Source organism: Oncorhynchus nerka, linkage group LG15 (assembly GCF_034236695.1).
Source record: "Oncorhynchus nerka isolate Pitt River linkage group LG15, Oner_Uvic_2.0, whole genome shotgun sequence".
Classification (NCBI taxonomy): Eukaryota; Metazoa; Chordata; class Actinopteri; order Salmoniformes; family Salmonidae; genus Oncorhynchus; species Oncorhynchus nerka.
The window spans coordinates 10,792,219-10,814,184 of record NC_088410.1 but is presented as its reverse complement, the minus strand read 5'-3'; the positions used below and the strand labels follow the sequence as shown (position 1 = coordinate 10,814,184).

The following is a 21,966-nucleotide window of genomic DNA, read 5'->3' as shown; positions in this document are numbered from 1 at the left end:
CTGTAATGTTTGTGATGTGTCGGTGGTGCAAAACGTATGATAATGACATCTCTCTCCCCTCCCCCCTCTGTCTCCCTCCTCTTTCTCTTTCCCCCGTGTCTCTCTCCCTTCCCTTACCTCTGTCCCTACTTCCCTCTCCCCCTCTCTTCCCTCGCTGTCCTTCTCCCCCTTATCTCTTCTCTCTCGATCTCTCTCTGCCCTCTCTCTCTGCCCTCTCTCTCCTCTTAGGTGTTCCAAAGGAGAATGGATGGAACAGAGAACTTTTACAGACCCTGGGCACACTACAAATCTGGCTTTGGTAATGTGGCTGGAGAGTACTGGCTGGGTGAGTCCTCCTCAGCTCTGAGAAAACCAAACGAGAAGTTAGGGGAAGGGGTTAGGAGCTAGGGGAAGGGGTTAGGAGCTATGGGAAGGGGTTAGGAGATATGGGAATGGGTTAGGAGCTAGAGGAAGGGGCTAGGAGCTAGGGAAAGGGGCTAGGAACTAGAGGAAGGGGCTAGGAGCTAGAGGAAGGAGCTAGGGGAAGGGGCTAGGAGCTGTACTGCACTGACAGCATTGAACAGTGAAGGAACTAGAGAAGGGGGTTAGGTGCTAGGGGAAGGGGCTAGGAACTAGAGAAAGGGGTTAGGCGCTAGGGGAAGGGGCTAGGAGTTGGGGAAGGGGATAGGACTAAAAGGAAGGGGTTAGGAGCTAGAGGAAGGGGCTAGGAGCTAGAGGAAGGGGCTAGGAGCTAGAGAATGGGGCTAGGATCTAGAGGAAAGGGCTAAGAGCTAGGAGAAGGGGCTAGGGGAAGGGGAAGGGGCTAGGAGTAAAAGGAAGGGGATAGGAGCTAGAGAAAGGGGCCAAGAGCTAGAGGAAAGGGCTAAGAGCTAGGGGAAAGGGCTAGGGGAAGGGGAAGGGGCTATGAGTAAAAGGAAGGGGATAGGAGCTAGCGGAAGGGGCCAAGAGCTAGAGGAAAGGGCTAAGAGCTAGGGGAAAGGGCTAAGGGCTAGGGGAAGGGGCTAGGAGTAAAAGGAAGGGGATAGGAGCTAGAGGAAGGGGCCAAGAGCTAGAGGAAATGGCTAAGAGCTAGGGGGAGGGGCTAGGGGAAGGGGATAGGAGTAAAAGGAATGGGATAGGAGCTAGAGGAAGGGGCCAAGAGCTAGAGGAAAGGGCTAAGAGCTAGGAGAAAGGGCTAGGAGTTGGGGAAGGGGCTAGGAGTAAAAGGAAGGGGATAGGAGCTAGAGGAAGGGGCCAAGAGCTAGAGGAAAGGGCTAAGAGCTAGGGGAAAGGGCTAGGGGCTAGGGGAAGGGGAAGGGGCTATGAGTAAAATGAAGGGGCTAGGAGCTAGAGGAAGAGGCTATGAGTAAAAGGAAGGGGCTAGGATCTAGAGGAAGAGGCTAGGATCTAGAGGAAGGGGCTAGGGGAAGGGGCTAGGAGCTAGAGGAAGGGGCTAAGAGTTAGGGGAAGGGGCTAGGAGTTGGGGAAGGGGATAGGAGTAAAAGGAAGGGGATAGGAGCTAGAGGAGGGAGCTAGGAGTAAAAGGAAGAGGATAGGATCTAGAAGAAGGGGCTAGGAGCTAGAGGAAGAGGCTAGGAGTAAAAGGAAGGGGATAGGAGCTAGAGAATGGGGCTAGGATCTAGAGGAAAGGGCTAGGGACTAGAGGAAAGGGCTAAGAGCTAGGGGAAGGGGCTAGGGGCTAGGGAAAGGGGAAGGGGCTATGAGTAAAATGAAGGGGCTAGGAGCTAGAGGAAGAGGCTAGGAGTAAAAGGAAGGGGATAGGAGCTAGAGGAAGAGGCTAGGATCTAGAGGAAGGGGCTATGGGAAGGGGCTAGGAGCTAGGAGCTAGAGGAAGGGGCTAGAGGAAGGGGCTAGGGGAAGGGGCTAGGAGCTAGGAGCTAGAGGAAGGGGCTAGGGAAAGGGGCAAGGATCTAGAGAAAGGGGCTAGGATCTAGAGGAAGGGGCTAGGGTTAGGGGCTAGAGCAAGGGGCTAGGAGCTAGAGGAAGGGGCTAAGAGCTAGGGGAAGGGGCTAGGAGTTGGGGAAGGGGATAGGAGTAAAAGGAAGGGGATAGGAGCTAGAGGAAGGGGCCAAGAGCTAGAGGAAAGGGCTAAGAGCTAGGGGAAAGGGCTAGTGGCTAGGGGAAGGGGTTAGGAGTAAAATGAAGAGGATAGGAGCTAGAGGAGGGGGCTAGGAGTAAAAGGAAGGGGATAGGAGCTAGAGGAAGGGGCTAGGAGCTAGAGGAAGAGGCTAGGAGTAAAATGAAGGGGATAGGAGCTAGAGGAAGGGGCTAGGAGCTAGAGGAAGAGGCTAGGAGCTAGAGGAAGGGGCTAGGAGAAGGGGCAAGGATCTAGAGGAAGGGGCTAGGATCTAGAGGAAGAGGCTAGGATCTAGAGGAAGGGGCTAGGAGCTAGAGGAAGGGATTAGGGGAAGGGGCTAGGATCTAGAGGAAGGGGCTAGGGGAAGGGGCTAGGAGCTAGAGGAAGGGGCTAAGAGCTAGAGGAAAGGGCTAAGAGCTAGGGGAATGGGCTAGGAGCTAGAGGAAGGGGCTAGGAGTAAAAGGAAGGGGGTTAGGAGCTAAAGGAAAGGGGATATGAGGTAAGGAAAGGAGCTAGGAGCTGAAATGTAACAGGACCTTAATGCTTTCTGTTCTTGTCAGGTCTGGATAACATCTTCCTCCTGACGTTGAGGAAGAAGAATGAGCTGAGAGTGGACATGGAGGACTTTGAGGGAGGGAAGGTTTATGCTAAATACACATCCTTCTCCATTGATCCTGAGAACTATGGATACACACTGAGACTGGGCACTTATGTAGACGGAGGGGCAGGTGAGTTCTTCTTCTTCTTCAGCTTTAACATCATCACCATCTATGGTGTCACATCATAACTCTTCCCCTGTGTGTGTGTTTAGTTCCTACGGGTTGTTGGAAATGTGAACTACCACTGATGTTCTTGCTTCCGAAATGTGAACTATTTCCAACAACCCGTAGGAACTAAACACACACACAGGGGAAGAGTTATGATGTGACACCATAGACGATGGTGACGTCAGATGTTCTTGCTTCCGCCACAAAGTTTAAAGTGAAGAGTTCAGTCTTAAAGGAAAACTCAACCCAAAAACTATATTTTGGTATTTGTACTTTAAAATACAGAAATCCCTGTAAAATATATATATATATATTTTGAAAGTTACATATCTTGAAAACCTGATTAGTGATCATTTTGGTTGAGATAATGCCAAGAGTGTGCAAAGCTGTCATCAAGTCAATGGGTGGCTACTTTGAAGAATCTCAAATATATTTTGATTTGTTGAAGACTTTTTTGGTTTCTACATGATCCCATGTGTGTTATTTCATAGTTTTGATGTCTTCACTATTATTCTACAATGTAGAAAATAGTACAAATTTAAGAAAAACCCTTGAATGAGTAGGCGTGTCCAAACTGTTGACTGGTACTGAACATATTTGCATAAATCTAGTCAGGTGTATTTTGTAGCTTTTGGCAAATGTGTTCTAATGATCTAAAGTCATGCTGTTGCCACTTCCTGTAAACACACAGTCCAGTTCACAGGGCATGATGGCAGACCCTACTTCCTGTAAACACACTGTCCAGTTCACAGGGAATGATGGCAGACCCTACTTCCTGTAAACACACAGTCCAGTTCACAGGGCATGATGGCAGAGCCTACTTCCTGTAAACACACTGTCCAGTTCACAGGGAATGATGGCAGACCCTACTTCCTGTAAACACACAGTCCAGTTCACAGGGCATGATGGCAGAGCCTACTTCCTGTAAACACACAGTCCAGTTCACAGGGCATGATGCAGACCCTACTTCCTGTAAACACACAGTCCAGTTCACAGGGCATGATGGCAGAGCCTACTTCCTGTAAACACACAGTCCAGTTCACAGGGCATGGTGGCAGACCCTACTTCCTGTAAACACACAGTCCAGTTCACAGGGAATGATGGCAGACCCTACTTCCTGTAAACACACAGTCCAGTTCACAGGGCATGATGGCAGACCCTACTTCCTGTAAACACACAGTCCAGTTCACAGGGCATGGTGGCAGACCCTACTTCCTGTAAACACACAGTCTAGTTCACAGGGCATGATGGCAGACCCTACTTCCTGTAAACACACAGTCTAGTTCACAGGGCATGATGGCAGACCCTACTTCCTGTAAACACACAGTCTAGTTCACAGGGCATGATGGCAGACCCTACTTAACCAGGTTACTGTACTCTGTCTGTTGGTTTAACCAGGTTACTGTGCTCTGTCTGTTGGTTTAACCAGGTTACTGTTCTCTGTCTGTTGGTTTAACCAGGTTACTGTACTCTGTATGTTGGTTTAACCAGGTTACTGTGTTCTGTCTGTTGGTACTTTTCTTAGCTCTGTTTTTTTGGTTGATTCCAGGGGACTCCTTGTCGTTTAGCAATAGCATGAAGTTCAGCACCTACGACAAAGATCAAGATACCTCGGAAGAGCACTGTGCCCGGCGCCACCTGGGTGGATTCTGGTACAGTGCCTGTACGCATGCTAACCCTAACTCCCTGTACGCCCCACATCCGGAAACATCTTTCACTCATGTGTCTGTTTATTGGGAGCACTGGAAAGGGGTAGACTACTCTCTGAAAAGCATTTCCTTTAAGATCAGGGCTGTCTCTGATGCTGTGGCTGTTCAGGAGCAGGAGTAACATACCTGACTCTATCAGTCCTGACCTAATGTCACCATCTCTAAATGACTCCACAAATACAATGTGGAGGAGGGGGCACCAGAGCTAGCCAGTCAGACACTAACACCTAGAGAATAATATGGTCACTACATTATCACCATAACACTAACACCTAGAGAATAATATGGTCACTACATTACACTAACACCTAGAGAACAATATGGTCACTACATTATCACCATAACACTAACACCTAGAGAATAATATGGTCACTACATTACACTAACACCTAGAGAACAATATGGTCACTACATTATCACTGTAACACTAACACCTAGAGAACAATATGGTCACTACATTATCACTGTAACACTAACACCTAGAGAACAATGCAGTCACTACATTATCACTACATTACACTAACACCTAGAGAACAATGCAGTCACTACATTATCACTATTACACTAACACCTAGAGAATAATATGGTCACTACATTACACTAACACCTAGAGAATAATATGGTCACTACATTACACTAACACCTAGAGAATAATATGGTCACTACATTACACTAACACCTAGAGAACAATATGGTCACTACATTATCACTGTACAACACTAATGGTCACCATTATCAGTACAGAACAATCAATGGTCACTACATTATCACTGTACACTAACACCTAGAGAACAATACGGTCACTACATTATCACTGTAACACTAACACCTAGAGAACAATATGGCCACTACATTATCACCTTGGATGTTAAAGTAATGTTTCATGTTATGACAGCACAATGGGCTCTCTGTCTCTTATATGGTCACTATATCATCACTATTGTTATCATCTTGGATGTTAAAGTAGCGTTTCATGTTATAGCAGCACGATGGGCTCTCTGTCTCTTGATTCCACTGTTACTTGACTCAAATAATAATTAAAGCATTTCAAAGACAAATTCACTGCATTCTGTCTTTTTATTTACTGCGTGTATTTATTTATTATAATCAGTCAGATTGGATGGCTGAATGTGTCAAAGTCAAGGTGGTAACATGATCTTAGAGTTTTCATTGCAAAATGGTTGTGTGCATCTATCATATTCATCAACCTCATATTCATCATCATATTCATCATATTCATCATCATCATCATCATCATCATATTCATCACCATCATATTCATCATCATCATATTCATCATCATATTTATCATCACCATCATCATCACCATCATCATCATCATCATATTTATCATCATCATCGTCATCATCACCATCATATTCATCATCAAATTCATCATCATCATCATCACCATCACCAGCATCATCATATTCATCATCATCACCATCACCATCATATTCATCATCATTACCATCATATTCATTACCATCATCATCATCGTCATCATCATCATATTCATCATATTCTTCAACAGGTTCTTCGAGGATTCAATTTAAGGGGTTCTTTGAAGGGGATTTCAAAGAACCCCTTTTAATGGATCCTCGAAGAACGTTTTGAAGAACATTTTGGCGTACATTTTTTAACAACCTCCCCTCCCCTATTATTATTATTTTAGTGGCAAACTTTGTCATCAAAGTCTGGTATTCTCTGGATTTATGGTTCTTTCAAGACAACTGAAGAAAAAAAACAAGGTCGATTCATGACGTCAGTGATCTTCAGGTCATAGTTCTAGAAAGAGGCCCGAGTTCCTAATTTACAATTCCGAGTTGGATGAAAGTTTTCCCAGTCCGTAGCTCGTTTTTCCCGAGTTCCCAGTTGTCTTGAACTCACTAACGTCAGATTTTGTAGTTCTGAGATAACACTTGTTTTGAGCGTGGCACAAATCATGCTTCATTGACAGCATAGCCAATGCTGAATGTTTATTATTTTAAAACTAGGAACAGAGACCATTAATCTTAGACTTGGGAGCACACAGCCAATCCACTGAATAGCAGGCTAATGATTGCTTTGCAATGCTTGCAGTTAGCCACTGATTCCTTCCAAACCACTCATTGTTGAATTTGCGATTTCCAACTTGTTGTGTAATGTTTATGTCCAATGGCCGATGAGCACTGACACGTTTTATCTATAATTTCTCTTCATTATTTCCCTTCATATGACAAGGATTAAAAATGATTTTGCCAGTAGATTGTTGACTTGATACATGATGATGACTCCCAGCTAAGATTTTGAAAGTATGATGTTGACATGTCCAATCAAAGCTACGGTAGATATAGTGTGATTTAACGGCATTTTATCTGTGGCCAATGACCTTGAGCCTTCTTGGATGTCCACTTCTAATGTAACTATTTATTTATTTATTTTATTTCACCTTTATTTAACCAGGTAGGCAAGTTGAGAACATGTTCTCATTTACAATTGCGACCTGGCCAAGATAAAGCAAAGCAGTTCGACACATACAACGACACAGAGTTACACATGGAGTAAAACAAACATACAGTCAATAATACAGTATAAACAAGTCTATATACGATGTGAGCAAATGAGGTGAGATAAGGGAGGTAAAGGCAAAAAAAGGCCATGGTGGCAAAGTAAATACAATATAGCAAGTAAAACACTGGAATGGTAGATTTGCAATGGAAGAATGTGCAAAGTAGAAATAAAAATAATGGGGTGCAAAGGAGCAAAATAAATAAATAAATAAAATACAGTAGGGAAAGAGGTAGTTGTTTGGGCTAAATTATAGGTGGGCTATGTACAGGTGCAGTAATCTGTGAGCTGCTCTGACAGTTGGTGCTTAAAGCTAGTGAGGGAGATAAGTGTTTCCAATTTCAGAGATTTTTGTAGTTCGTTCCAGTCATTGGCAGCAGAGAACTGGAAGGAGAGGCGGCCAAAGAAAGAATTGGTTTTGGTGGTAACTTGAGAGATATACCTGCTGGAGCGTGTGCTACAGGTGGGAGATGCTATGGTGACCAGCGAGCTGAGATAAGGGGGGACTTTACCTAGCAGGGTCTTGTAGATGACATGGGGCCAGTGGGTTTGGCGACGAGTATGAAGCGAGGGCCAGCCAACGAGAGCGTACAGGTCGCAATGGTGGGTAGTATATGGGGCTTTGGTGACAAAACGGATTGCACTGTGATAGACTGCATCCAATTTGTTGAGTAGGGTATTGGAGGCTATTTTGTAAATGACATCGCCAAAGACGAGGATTGGTAGGATGGTCAGTTTTACAAGGGTATGTTTGGCAGCATGAGTGAAGGATGCTTTGTTGCGAAATAGGAAGCCAATTCTAGATTTAACTTTGGATTGGAGATGTTTGATATGGGTCTGGAAGGAGAGTTTACAGTCTAACCAGACACCTAAGTATTTGTAGTTGTCCAAGTCAGAGCCGTCCAGAGTAGTGATGTTGGTAGGTGCAGGTAGTGATCGGTTGAAGAGCATGCATTTAGTATTACTTGTATTTAACTTTGCGATTTTCATGAATAGTTAACGTTGCGTTATGGTAATGGGCTTGAGGCTGTAGTCATGATCCCGGATCCGGGTTGGCTCGACGCAAGAAGTTAACACAGTGTCCAAAGAAGGGCCAGAAGTATACAGAATGGTGTCGTCTACGTAGAGGTGGATCAGAGACTCACCAGCAGCAAGAGCGACCTCATTGATGTATACAGAGAAGAGAGTCGGTCCAAGAATTGAACCCTGTGGCACCCCCATAGAGACTGCCAGAGGTCCGGACAGCAGACCCTCCGATTTGACACACTGAACTCTATCAGAGAAGTAGTTGGTGAACCAGGCGAGGCAACTATGGCAGCACCCAAGGGGCTTTAATTTTCGTACTCTATCTTTATGACTTGCCAGTGACCTAGTGTCCCCATGAGTGACAGAACACTGAGCCAATCACGGCGCAACGCTCCATATTTTCTGCTGGCTCGCCCCACCACCACAGAAAGCACTGAGCTAGGCTGAAACACCTGCATTTTGGAGCTGCCTTTACTCAAGAAAACAAAAAAGAGACCATGTCTGTATGTGGCTTTAATAACTTAATTATATATATATATTTTTTTTTACATTGTTTGCAAACTGATCTGTGACCCGTATTAATGCCAACATAACATGCAAAACAAGAAAGCTTTTTTCCCCCCCTAAAGATCTGGGGATCAAAACACAACGGGTTGCCACTGCACGACGGGTTTCCACTGCACGATGGGTTGCCACTGCACAACGGGTTGCCACTGCACGACGGGTTGCCACTGCACAACGGGTTGCCACTGCACGACGGGTTGCCACTGCACGACAGGTTGCCACTGCACAACGGGTTGCCACTGCCACTGCACAACGGGTTGCCACTGCACGACGGGTTGCCACTGCACAACGGGTTGCCACTGCACGACGGGTTGCCACTGCACGATGGGTTGCCACTGCACAACGGGTTGCCACTGCACGACGGGTTGCCACTGCACGACAGGTTGCCACTGCCACTGCACAACGGGTTGCCACTGCACGACGGGTTGCCACTGCACAACGGGTTGCCACTGCACGACGGGTTGCCACTGCACGACGGGTTTCCACTGCACAACGGGTTGCCACTGCCACTGCACAACAGGTTGCCACTGCCACTGCACGACGGGTTGCCACTGCACAACGGGTTGCCACTGCACAACGGGTTGCCACTGCCACTGCACAACAGGTTGCCACTGCCACTGCACGACGGGTTGCCACTGCACGACGGGTTTCCACTGCACAACGGGTTGCCACTGCACGATGGGTTGCCACTGCACAACGGGTTTCCACTGCACGATGGGTTGCCACTGCACAACGGGTTGCCACTGCACGATGGGTTGCCACTGCACGACAGGTTGCCACTGCCACTGCACAACGGGTTGCCACTGCACGACGGGTTGCCACTGCACGATGGGTTGCCACTGCACGACGGGTTGCCACTGCACAACGGGTTGCCACTGCACGACGGGTTGCCACTGCACGACGGGTTGCCACTGCCACTGCACAACGGGTTGCCACTGCACAACGGGTTGCCACTGCACGACGGGTTGCCACTGCCACTGCACAACGGGTTGCCACTGCACAACGGGTTGCCACTGCCACTGCACAACGGGTTGCCACTGCACGACGGGTTGCCACTGCATGACGGGTTGCCACTACACAACGGGTTGCCACTGCACGACGGGTTGCCACTGCACAACGGGTTGCCACTGCACGACAGGTTGCCACTGCCACTGCACAACGGGTTGCCACTGCCACTGCACAACGGGTTGCCACTGCCACTGCACAACGGGTTGCCACTGCCACTGCACAACGGGTTGCCACTGCACGACAGGTTGCCACTGCCACTGCACAACGGGTTGCCACTGCACAACGGGTTGCCACTGCCACTGCACAACGGGTTGCCACTGCACGACGGGTTGCCACTGCACAACGGGTTGCCACTGCACGACGGGTTGCCACTACACGATGGGTTGCCACTGCACGACGGGTTTCCACTGCACAACGGGTTGCCACTGCACGACGGGTTGCCACTGCACGACGGGTTGCCACTGCACAACGGGTTGCCACTGCACGACAGGTTGCCACTGCCACTGCACAACGGGTTGCCACTGCACGACGGGTTGCCACTGCACGACGGGTTTCCACTGCACAACGGGTTGCCACTGCCACTGCACAACAGGTTGCCACTGCCACTGCACGACGGGTTGCCACTGCACAACGGGTTGCCACTGCACAACGGGTTGCCACTGCACAACGGGTTGCCACTGCCACTGCACAACAGGTTGCCACTGCCACTGCACGACGGGTTGCCACTGCACGACGGGTTTCCACTGCACAACGGGTTGCCACTGCACGATGGGTTGCCACTGCACAACGGGTTTCCACTGCACGATGGGTTGCCACTGCACAACGGGTTGCCACTGCACGATGGGTTGCCACTGCACGACAGGTTGCCACTGCCACTGCACAACGGGTTGCCACTGCACGACGGGTTGCCACTGCACGATGGGTTGCCACTGCACGACGGGTTGCCACTGCACAACGGGTTGCCACTGCACGACGGGTTGCCACTGCACGACGGGTTGCCACTGCCACTGCACAACGGGTTGCCACTGCACAACGGGTTGCCACTGCACGACGGGTTGCCACTGCCACTGCACAACGGGTTGCCACTGCACAACGGGTTGCCACTGCCACTGCACAACGGGTTGCCACTGCACGACGGGTTGCCACTGCATGACGGGTTGCCACTACACAACGGGTTGCCACTGCACGACGGGTTGCCACTGCACAACGGGTTGCCACTGCACGACAGGTTGCCACTGCCACTGCACAACGGGTTGCCACTGCCACTGCACAACGGGTTGCCACTGCCACTGCACAACGGGTTGCCACTGCCACTGCACAACGGGTTGCCACTGCACGACAGGTTGCCACTGCCACTGCACAACGGGTTGCCACTGCACAACGGGTTGCCACTGCCACTGCACAACGGGTTGCCACTGCACGACGGGTTGCCACTGCACAACGGGTTGCCACTGCACGACGGGTTGCCACTACACGATGGGTTGCCACTGCACGACGGGTTGCCACTGCACAACGGGTTGCCACTGCACGACGGGTTGCCACTGCACGACGGGTTGCCACTGCCACTGCACGACGGGTTGCCACTGCACAACGGGTTGCCACTGCACAACGGGTTGCCACTGCACGACGGGTTGCCACTGCACGACGGGTTGCCACTGCCACTGCACGACGGGTTGCCACTGCACAACGGGTTGCCACTGCACAACGGGTTGCCACTGCACAACGGGTTGCCACTGCACAATGGGTTACCACTGCCACTGCACGACGGGTTGCCACTGCACAACGGGTTGCCACTGCACGACGGGTTGCCACTGCACGACGGGTTGCCACTGCACGACGGGTTGCCACTGCACAACGGGTTGCCACTGCAATTGACATACCTTTGCATGCCTCCTTGTCTGTTTACCTGCAGACACAGACACACAAGTGAGCAGTTCAGTCATCTCCGCCCAATACAGCTAGCCTTCAACATATTCTTATAGCCTACATATTCTTACCTCTTTGTTGATTGATATCCATTGAATTGTGTCTATTTTCTGTTTTTTTTTAGAAAGATTTGCACAAATATGAAATGATAGATGGTATCATGGTACATGGGACAAACCTTAAATTGAGGAGATCTGCACCTGCTGTCCTTTGAAATTCAAATCCAAATGTTGGGCAGTTAGGTTCAGTTGGGCAGTTAGGTTCAGTTAGGTAGTTAGGTTCAGTTGGGCAGTTGGGTTCAGTTGGGCAGTTAGGTTCAGATGGGCAGTTAGGTTCAGTTGGACAGTTAGGTTCAGTTGGACAGTTAGGTTCAGTTAGACAGTTAGGTTCAGTTGGGCAGTTAGGTTCAGTTGGGCAGTTAGGTTCAGTTGGACAGTTTAGGTTCAGTTGGACAGTTAGGTTCAGTTGGACAGTTAGGTTCAGTTGGGCAGTTAGGTTCAGTTGGACAGTTAGGTTCAGTTGGGCAGTTAGGTGCAGTTAGGTTCATTTGGGCAGTTAGGTTCAGTTGGGCAGTTAGGTTCAGTTGGGCAGTTAGGTTCAGTTGGACAGTTAGGTTCAGTTGGGCAGGTAGGTTCAGTTGGACAGTTAGGTTCAGTTGGGCAGTTAGGTTCAGTTGGGGAGTTAGGTTCAGTTGGGCAGTTAGGTTCAGTTGGGGAGTTAGGTTCCTTCAAGAACCCCCACCAACTAAGGAGGTTCCTCGATGAACCCCATCTCCCGGGGTTAGGGTTAGGGTTAGAAGAACCTTTTGTTGGGCATTTTCAGTGTCAAGAACCCTAAGATTCTTCAAAGTACTTTGAGGATCTCAGAAGAACCCTTGTTGAACCCCTACTTTTTTTTTAGAGTAGACATTAGTTTATACTGGATTAAGGGTACATTTTCATTAACTGTAATTTCGTTAGTTATTTCTTGGTCTTGGTTCCAATAGTTTATATTTTTTTCTCAGAGATTGTCAGTTGGATAGGCTCTCGGCAAGAGTGTTGTAATATCTTACCTATTATATGAATATCTTTTTCTGACTCAGATAGGATTTATCTTTTTTTATGTACATTTCATTAAGAATGATAAAAAAGAGAGAGGTTTTCCATAAAACTGTAATATGAAATGTTATATTAGATTGTAAATAAAACGTGCACATTACGGCTTTATTTTTCTATGTAGGGAAATAATACTGTAATGAAGGTTTAAGAATAAAATTAAGTAAATTTTTATGAACTATTGAGGGATATTTGTAAGTCGCTCTGGATAAGAGCGTCTGCTAAATGACTTAAATGTAAATGTTAAATGGATATGTGTGGGCGTCAGTTGCAGTGATAAACTGGGGCATGTAATACCAGAAACAACCACTTCCTGTCAGACTTGAGCCGTAAACCGGTGTGCTGTAGAACCTGTCTGGAAAACAGGTAAAACGGGAGAGAGGCGGGGCCGCAGCACACCTACTGATGTTGACCGTCTCGGTTTCCACTATTTAACACAGCCACAAAGTCAAAATGGGCTATATCATTGCAAATTCATGAAAACAACTATTTGTATAAGGTCAGTAGTGTGGTTAAGGTTAGTTTTAAATTCATATTTAAGGAAGAGAAATTGTAGAAATAATCGGGGTTTTTGACTGGTAGCTAGTAACGACCAAGTTCTCTGGGCTTTCTAAAAGTGTGGTCAACGGGCAAATGGTTTAGTCCTCTTGAGATTCTCATAACAGAAATGGTTATCGTTTTTATCGTAATCATAGGCTCATCGTCATGGTATTGATTTTAACAGTAATGGTAGATTAGTTGCTTATTATCGTAATGGTTGTAGTAATGAATGAATGCATGTAGCTAACATGAAAATAAATAATTGTAAAGCCTACTCAGATTTGCTAGATTGGTTAGGCAAAAGTAGTACGTTACACAAAGGTAAATAAGCAACATTTAAGATGTAACAATAAAATGTATAAATGTGTTTCCCATTTTGGTATAAACCTTGATACTTCAAAGAATGAACCTCGGCTCCTTTAAGACCAAGCGAAACATTCGCGACATGAAATCTGGAAAGACTGGTGACGAACCCTCCCACCCTCTCTTGTCTTGCGACCAAAACTAGTTTCAAGACGACCGGGCGAAAATATTTTTCTTTCCCTTGAAGGAACGGATGATTGAGGCGTCAACTTCCCGACATTTCCTCCGACATCTCCCCTCTTTAGACAAAAGTTCGTGGATCCTCCAAGAGTTTGGGAACTAAAGATTGATAGAAAGCCTCTTTTTTCTGTAGGTGGGAACTTTGAAAACATGGATTGGGGGACGGATCTTTGGGTAAGGACATATGCACTAGCTACAGTAACCTTAGCTACACAATAACAGCAAATTCCATGGAGAAGGTGTTTGTTTTTGCTGTCTCAAAATAATACATGCCTTTGACATTGTTTTCAACTGTTAACTCTAACAAAGTTGATGACAACTCACGGCAAGTAGACTAAATTAGCTTGTAGCTTGAGGGCGGCTGTTATTTCGCAATGTTGCATACCTTGACCTCTTCAAGGCGACTTAGCTAACTAGGCTTCTGTAATAGATCCATTGTTTTGTTGTTGTCCAGCATCCGCATATAAACTAGTTACAACCCATATGATCATATTCAACGTATGAGCAAGTCATTGATGTTATCATAACATTTAGTTGGTTTGTAGAGCTACTATTGAATTACTCGTGTTTTGTGCGTGCGGTGACGAGGTGTGAACTGTTATTGAACCAACTCAGGTGAACCATATTGTCAGGGGGTTATGGGCAGTCTGATCTCACCAGGGGAGTACTAGAATGGAGTTAGACACTGGTCTAAGGTCAGTTTTGAGATGATCCAACTCGTGGAGTGATGGTAGTGTACGCTGATCCTAGATCTGAATCAAAAGGACAACAGGCCACAGGCCAGTCAGGCTTGTAAGTAGGGCAGTCAGGTCACACACTCTATGCAGACAGTCTATGTCCTACGTGGCAAACCCCCATTCCCTATATAGTGCACTACTTTCGACCAGGGCCTATGTTCACGAAGCGTCTCAGAGTAGGAGAGCTGATCCAGGATCAGTTTGGCCTTTTTATTTAGACCCTGAATATGAAGAGGTGGAACCTGGTCCCTGATCAGCAGAGCTACTCTGATATGCTTTGTGACTATGTCCATGGGGCTCTGGTCTAGTATGTAGGGAATAGGAGGCCATTTGGGCTCTGGTCTAGTATGTAGGAAATAGGAGGCCATTTGGGCCCATGGGGCTCTGGTCTAGTATGTAGGGAATAGGAGGCCATTTGGGTCCATGGGGCCCTGGTCTAGTATGTAGGAAATAGGAGGCTATTTGGGTCCATGGGGCTCTGGTCTAGTATGTAGGAAATAGGAGGCCATTTGGGCTCTGGTTTAGTATGTAGGGAATAGGAGGCCATTTGGGTCCATGGGGCTCTGATCTAGTATGTAGGAAATAGGAGGCCATTTGGGCTCTGGTCTAGTATGTACGGAATAGGAGGCCATTTGGGTCCATGGGGCTCTGGTCTAGTATGTAGGGAATAGGAGGCCATTTGGGCTCTGGTCTAGTATGTACGGAATAGGAGACCATTTGGGTCCTTGGGGTTCTGGTCTAGTATGTAGGAAATAGGGGGCCATTTGGGCTCTGGTCTAGTATGTAGGGAATAGGAGGCCATTTGGGCCTATGGGGCTCTGGTCTAGTATGTAGGGAATAGGAGGCCATTTGGGTCCATGGTGCTCTGGTGTAGTATGTAGGAAATAGGAGGCCATTTGGGCTCTGGTCTAGTATGTAGGGAATAGGAGGCCATTTGGGTCCATGGGGCTCTGGTCTAGTATGTAGGAAATAGGAGGCCATTTGGGTCCATGGGGCTCTGGTCTAGTATGTAGGAAATAGGAGGCCATTTGGGTCCATGTACGGAATAGGAGGCCATTTGGGCTCTGGTTTAGTATGTAGGAAATAGGAGGCCATTTGGGCTCTGGTCTAGTATGTACGGAATAGGAGGCCATTTGGGTCCATGGGGTTCTGGTCTAGTATGTAGGAAATAGGGGGCCATTTGGGCTCTGGTCTAGTATGTAGGGAATAGGAGGCCATTTGGGCCTATGGGCTCTGGTCTAGTATGTAGGGAATAGGAGGCCATTTGGGTCCATGGGGCTCTGGTCTAGTATGTAGGAAATAGGAGGCCATTTGGGGCCTGGTCTAGTATGTAGGGAATAGGAGGCCATTTGGGCCCATGGGGCTCTGGTCTAGTATGTAGGAAATAGGAGGCCATTTGGCCTCTGGTCTAGTATGTAGGGAATAGGAGGCCATTTGGGGCCATGGGGCTCTGGTCTACTATGTAGGGAATAGGAGGCCATTTGGGCTCTGGTCTAGTATGTGGGGAATAGGAGGCCATTTGGGCTCTGGTCTAGTATGTAGGGAATAGGAGGCCATTTGGGTCCATGGGGCTCTGGTCTAGTATGTAGGGAATAGGAGGCCATTTGGGCTCTGGTCTAGTATGTACGGAATAGGAGGCCATTTGGGCTCTGGTCTAGTATGTACGGAATAGGAGACCATTTGGGTCCTTGGGGTTCTGGTCTAGTATGTAGGAAATAGGGGGCCATTTGGGCTCTGGTCTAGTATGTAGGGAATAGGAGGCCATTTGGGCCTATGGGGCTCTGGTCTAGTATGTAGGGAATAGGAGGCCATTTGGGTCCATGGTGCTCTGGTGTAGTATGTAGGAAATAGGAGGCCATTTGGGCTCTGGTCTAGTATGTAGGGAATAGGAGGCCATTTGGGTCCATGGGGCTCTGGTCTAGTATGTAGGAAATAGGAGGCCATTTGGGTCCATGGGGCTCTGGTCTAGTATGTAGGAAATAGGAGGCCATTTGGGTCCATGGGGCTCTGGTCTAGTATGTACGGAATAGGAGGCCATTTGGGCTCTGGTTTAGTATGTAGGAAATAGGAGGCCATTTGGGCTCTGGTCTAGTATGTACGGAATAGGAGGCCATTTGGGTCCATGGGGTTCTGGTCTAGTATGTAGGAAATAGGGGGCCATTTGGGCTCTGGTCTAGTATGTAGGGAATAGGAGGCCATTTGGGCCTATGGGACTCTGGTCTAGTATGTAGGGAATAGGAGGCCATTTGGGTCCATGGGGCTCTGGTCTAGTATGTAGGAAATAGGAGGCCATTTGGGGCCTGGTCTAGTATGTAGGGAATAGGAGGCCATTTGGGCCCATGGGGCTCTGGTCTAGTATGTAGGAAATAGGAGGCCATTTGGCCTCTGGTCCATGTAGGGAATAGGAGGCCATTTGGGGCCATGGGGCTCTGGTCTACTATGTAGGGAATAGGAGGCCATTTGGGCTCTGGTCTAGTATGTGGGGAATAGGAGGCCATTTGGGCTCTGGTCTAGTATGTAGGGAATAGGAGGCCATTTGGGTCCATGGGGCCCTGGTCTAGTATGTAGGGAATAGGAGGCCATTTGGGCTCTGGTTTAGTATGTAGGGAATAGGAGGCCATTTGGGTCCATGGGGCTCTGATCTAGTATGTAGGAAATAGGAGGCCATTTGGGCTCTGGTCTAGTATGTACGGAATAGGAGGCCATTTGGGTCCATGGGGCTCTGGTCTAGTATGTGGGGAATAGGAGGCCATTTGGGTCCATTGTGCTCTGGTCTAGTATGTAGGGAATAGGAGGCCATTTGGGCTCTGGTCTAGTATGTACGGAATAGGAGGCCATTTGGGCTCTGGTCTAGTATGTACGGAATAGGAGGCCATTTGGGCTCTGGTCTAGTATGTACGGAATAGGAGGCCATTTGGGTCCTTGGGGTTCTGGTCTAGTATGTAGGAAATAGGGGGCCATTTGGGCTCTGGTCTAGTATGTAGGGAATAGGAGGCCATTTGGGCCTATGGGGCTCTGGTCTAGTATGTAGGGAATAGGAGGCCATTTGGGTCCATGGTGCTCTGGTGTAGTATGTAGGAAATAGGAGGCCATTTGGGCTCTGGTCTAGTATGTAGGGAATAGGAGGCCATTTGGGTCCATGGGGCTCTGGTCTAGTATGTAGGAAATAGGAGGCCATTTGGGTCCATGGGGCTCTGGTCTAGTATGTAGGAAATAGGAGGCCATTTGGGTCCATGGGGCTCTGGTCTAGTATGTACGGAATAGGAGGCCATTTGGGCTCTGGTTTAGTATGTAGGAAATAGGAGGCCATTTGGGCTCTGGTCTAGTATGTACGGAATAGGAGGCCATTTGGGTCCATGGGGTTCTGGTCTAGTATGTAGGAAATAGGGGGCCATTTGGGCTCTGGTCTAGTATGTAGGGAATAGGAGGCCATTTGGGCCCATGGGCTCTGGTCTAGTATGTAGGAAATAGGAGGCCATTTGGGCTCTGGTCTAGTATGTAGGGAATAGGAGGCCATTTGGGGCCATGGGGCTCTGGTCTAGTATGTAGGGAATAGGAGGCCATTTGGGCTCTGGTCTAGTATGTGGGGAATAGGAGGCCATTTGGGCTCTGGTCTAGTATGTAGGGAATAGGAGGCCATTTGGGCCCATGGTGCTTTGGTCTAGTATGTAGGGAATAGGAGGTCATTTGGGCTCTGGAATGTAGGGAATAGGAGGCCATTTCAGTTCTGGTCTAGTATGTATGGAATAGGAGGCCATTTGGACATTCTCCCATCAGCCCTAGTAGTTATTCTCTCTTAAAGGGGTACTTCAGGATTTTGGCATTGAGGCCCTTTCTCTCCCTCCCCAGAGTCAGATGAACTCATGGATCCCATTCGTCTGTGTGAAGTGTGAGGGACGTTGGAGGTAGTTTAGTGAGCCAATGCTAACACCCATAGTCTTCCAGTCATTGCACTAATCCTAGTTAGTAATTACGTTTCTTAGCAACTTCCTTCAAACTTCATGCGGTGACACAAACATGATATCCATGAGGACAGCTGACTCTGGGGAGGTAGATAAAGGGATTCATTGCCAAAATCCCGAAGTACCCCTTTAATCCTTTAAATGGACAGGGACTCTTCTGATAGGTAGACTCTCCTGGCTGATAGGTGGACTCTCCTGGCTGATAGGTGGACTCTCCTGGCTGATAGGTGGACTCTCCTGGCTGATAGGTGGACTCAGTGTTATGATGATGATGTCATCATGTTCTCTCTCTGCTCCTCTTTCCTCTCCTCTCTTCTCCCCCTCTCTCTCATCTCCTCCTCTCTCTCTCTCCTCTCCCTACTGCTCTCTTTCTCTCTCTCTCTCTTTCTCTCTCTCTCTCTTTCTCTCTTTCTCTCTCTCTCTCTCTTTCTCTCTCTCTCGTTCCCTCTCCCTACCTACCTCTCTCTCTCTCTCTCTTTCTCTCTCTCTCTCTCTTTCTCTCTCTCTCGTTCCCTCTCCCTACCCCTCTCTCTCTCTTTCTCTCTCTGTCCTGGTTCAGATACAGTATTGAGGACATGACTGTAGTAAATGTGTTCTGAGTAATGTTCTCACTCAGTTTACATCATTGCTCTGGTAGGTGGAATCTATGGCATGGAATCTAACCCTGTCTAGTTGTGTTAGATCACTGATAGGAGAGAGGAAAGGAAATAAGGTTGCATGTTTAAATCTCTCCAACGGGCTGGGCTGTTGTTCTGAATCCCCTGCAGCTGGAACCTGACCAGGTCTGCGTTCCAAATTTGGTACTATATTCCCTATATGCTAGTGCGCTACTTTTGACCAGAGCCGAGGTAGTGCACTGTGTAGGGAAAAGGGTGCGATTTAGGACATAACCCAAACCTCAGCGGAACACAACGGAACACAACAGAACAGGGGCAGGGTTCCAACACATGATGACCAGGGGGATTATCCTGTGGCAGCGTCTTATTGGGGACAAGCAGTCGGACTGGGGGTTGAACCAGAGACCTTAATGTTACAGGGCCAGTGTAGAGAAAGACCAGCGCCACTAAGGTCTGGACCTCTTATCAGAGCAGAGGCAGCAGTAGTCTCCAGACAGAGGTTACACTAGGTGTATATCAGCAGTAGTCTCCAGACAGAGGTTACACTAGGTGTATATCAGCAGTAGTACCAGACAGAGGTTACACTAGGTGTATATCAGCAGTAGTACCAGACAGAGGTTACACTAGGTGTATATCAGCAGTGCCTTGAATGACCTTCCATTTCATTGACCCAATAAGTGTCTCTGAAATGTTATTCTCTCACCTTTTCTCTCTCTCTCCTTTCTCTCTCTCTCCTTTCTCTCTCTCTCCTTTCTTTCTCTCTCCTTTCTCTCTCTCTCTCTCTCTCTCTCTCTCTCTCTCTCTCCTTTCTCTCTCCTTTCTCTTTCTCTCTCGCTCGCCCCCTCCCTCTGTCTCGTCCTCCTGTCTCTCGTCCCCTCCCTCTGTCTCGTCCCCCTGTCTCTCGTCGCCCCCTGTCTCTCGTCCCTCCCTCTGTCTCGCCCCCTGTCTCTCGTCCCTCCCTCTGTCTCGCCCCCTGTCTCTCGTCCCCTCCCTCTGTCTCGCCCCCTGTCTCTCGTCCCCTCCCTCTGTCTCACCCCCCTGTCTCTCGTTCCCTCTCTCTACCTCTCTCTCTCTGTCCTGGTTCAGATACAGTATTGAGGACATGACTGTAGTAAATGTGTTCTGTATAATCACCTGTATTCATATCATTAGCTCTGTTTAGTACATGGCTACATCCCAAATGGCACTATATTCCCTACATAGTGCACTACTTTAGACCAGAACACTAGTGGGCCTGGTTAGTAGTAGGGCACTACTTTAGACCAGAACCCCTAGTGGGCCTGGTTAGTAGTAGGGCACTACTTTAGACCAGAACCCTAGTGGGCCTGGTTAGTAGTAGGGCACTACTTTAGACCAGAACCCCTAGTGGGCCTGGTTAGTAGTAGGGGATGCAGCCTCTGGGTCTCTCTGAGGAGGGTCTATCTGTGTCTCTCTGAGGAGGGTCTGTGTCTCTCTGAGGAGGGTCTATCTGTGTCTCTCTGAGGAGGGTCTATCTGTGTCTCTCTGAGGAGGGTCTATCTGTGTCTCTCTGAGGAGGGTCTATCTGTGTCTCTCTGAGGAGGGTCTATCTGTGTCTCTCTGAGGAGGGTCTATCTGTGTCTCTCTGAGGAGAGTCTGTCTGTGTCTCTCTGAGGAGAGTCTGTCTGTGTCTCTCTGAGGAGAGTCTGTCTGTGTCTCTCTGAGGAGGGTCTATCTGTGTCTCTCTGAGGAGGGTCTATCTGTGTCTCTCTGAGGAGGGTCTATCTGTGTCTCTCTGAGGAGGGTCTATCTGTGTCTCTCTGAGGAGGGTCTATCTATGTCTCTCTGAGGAGAGTCTATCTGTGTCTCTCTGAGGAGAGTCTATCTGTGTCTCTCTGAGGAGAGTCTATCTGTGTCTCTCTGAGGAGAGTCTATCTGTGTCTCTCTGAGGAGAGTCTATCTGTGTCTCTCTGAGGAGAGTCTATCTGTGTCTCTCTGAGGAGAGTCTATCTGTGTCTCTCTGAGGAGGGTCTATCTGTGTCTCTCTGAGGAGGGTCTATCTGTGTCTCTCTGAGGAGGGTATATCTGTGTCTCTCTGAGGAGGGTATATCTGTGTCTCTGAGGAGGGTATATCTGTGTCTCTGAGGAGGGTATATCTGTGTCTCTGAGGAGGGTATATCTGTGTCTCTGAGGAGGGTCTATCTGTGTCTCTCTGAGGAGAGTCTATCTGTGTCTCAGTCACCATGGACTTCAGACACAGAGATCCCTACATACCTACATAGTGAGTGAGTCAGAGTGTGAGAGTGAACTCAACCCAATCGTCTGTCAGACAGAGACCAGGGTTGGATACATAGTGGAGAGGATATACCTGTACAACTGGCTGGTGGAGTGATGTAAGAGGAGCAGTGTTCCTGTCCTGTAACTAGTAGTTATATTACTACTGTATAGAGGAGTGTATCAGTAACTAGTAGTTATATTACTACTGTATAGAGGAGCAGTGTTCCTGTCCTGTAACTAGTAGTTATATTACTACTGTATAGAGGAGTGTATCAGTAACTAGTAGTTATATTACTACTGTATAGAGGAGCAGTGTTCCTGTCCTGTAACTAGTAGTTATATTACTACTGTATAGAGGAGTGTGTTGTATCAGTAACTAGTAGTTATATTACTACTGTATAGAGGAGTGTATCAGTAACTAGTAGTTATATTACTACTGTATAGAGGAGTGTGTTATATCAGTAACTAGTAGTTATATTACTACTGTATAGAGGTGTGTTATATCAGTAACTAGTAGTTATATTACTACTGTATAGAGGAGTGTATCAGTAACTAGTAGTTATATTACAACTGTATAGAGGAGTGTGTTGTATCAGTAACTAGTAGTTATA

The 21,966-nt window shown here is 47.9% G+C and overlaps 2 protein-coding genes across 3 annotated transcripts in view; both read left to right on the top strand.

Moving 5' to 3' along the window:
• The window catches only part of LOC115127227 (microfibril-associated glycoprotein 4-like), a 6,236-nt gene extending 976 nt beyond the window's left edge, over positions 1–5,260 (top strand). Inside the window, exons 3-5 of the mRNA XM_065000956.1 lie at positions 229–325; positions 2,638–2,805; positions 4,394–5,260. Of these exons, the coding sequence (XP_064857028.1) occupies positions 229–325; positions 2,638–2,805; positions 4,394–4,674 (546 nt within the window). The 3' untranslated portion in view covers positions 4,675–5,260. The remainder of the gene's footprint in view (positions 1–228; positions 326–2,637; positions 2,806–4,393) is intronic.
• Positions 5,261–13,723: 8,463 nt separating this feature from the next.
• The window catches only part of LOC135559997 (cdc42-interacting protein 4 homolog), a 54,509-nt gene continuing 46,266 nt past the window's right edge, over positions 13,724–21,966 (top strand). Inside the window, exon 1 of one of the 2 annotated variants that reach the window (XM_065000953.1) lies at positions 13,724–13,978. In XM_065000953.1, coding sequence (XP_064857025.1) covers positions 13,955–13,978 — 24 coding nt within the window. In that variant the 5' untranslated portion in view covers positions 13,724–13,954. The remainder of the gene's footprint in view (positions 13,979–21,966) is intronic. The other variant, XM_065000954.1, reaches the window with a different exon arrangement.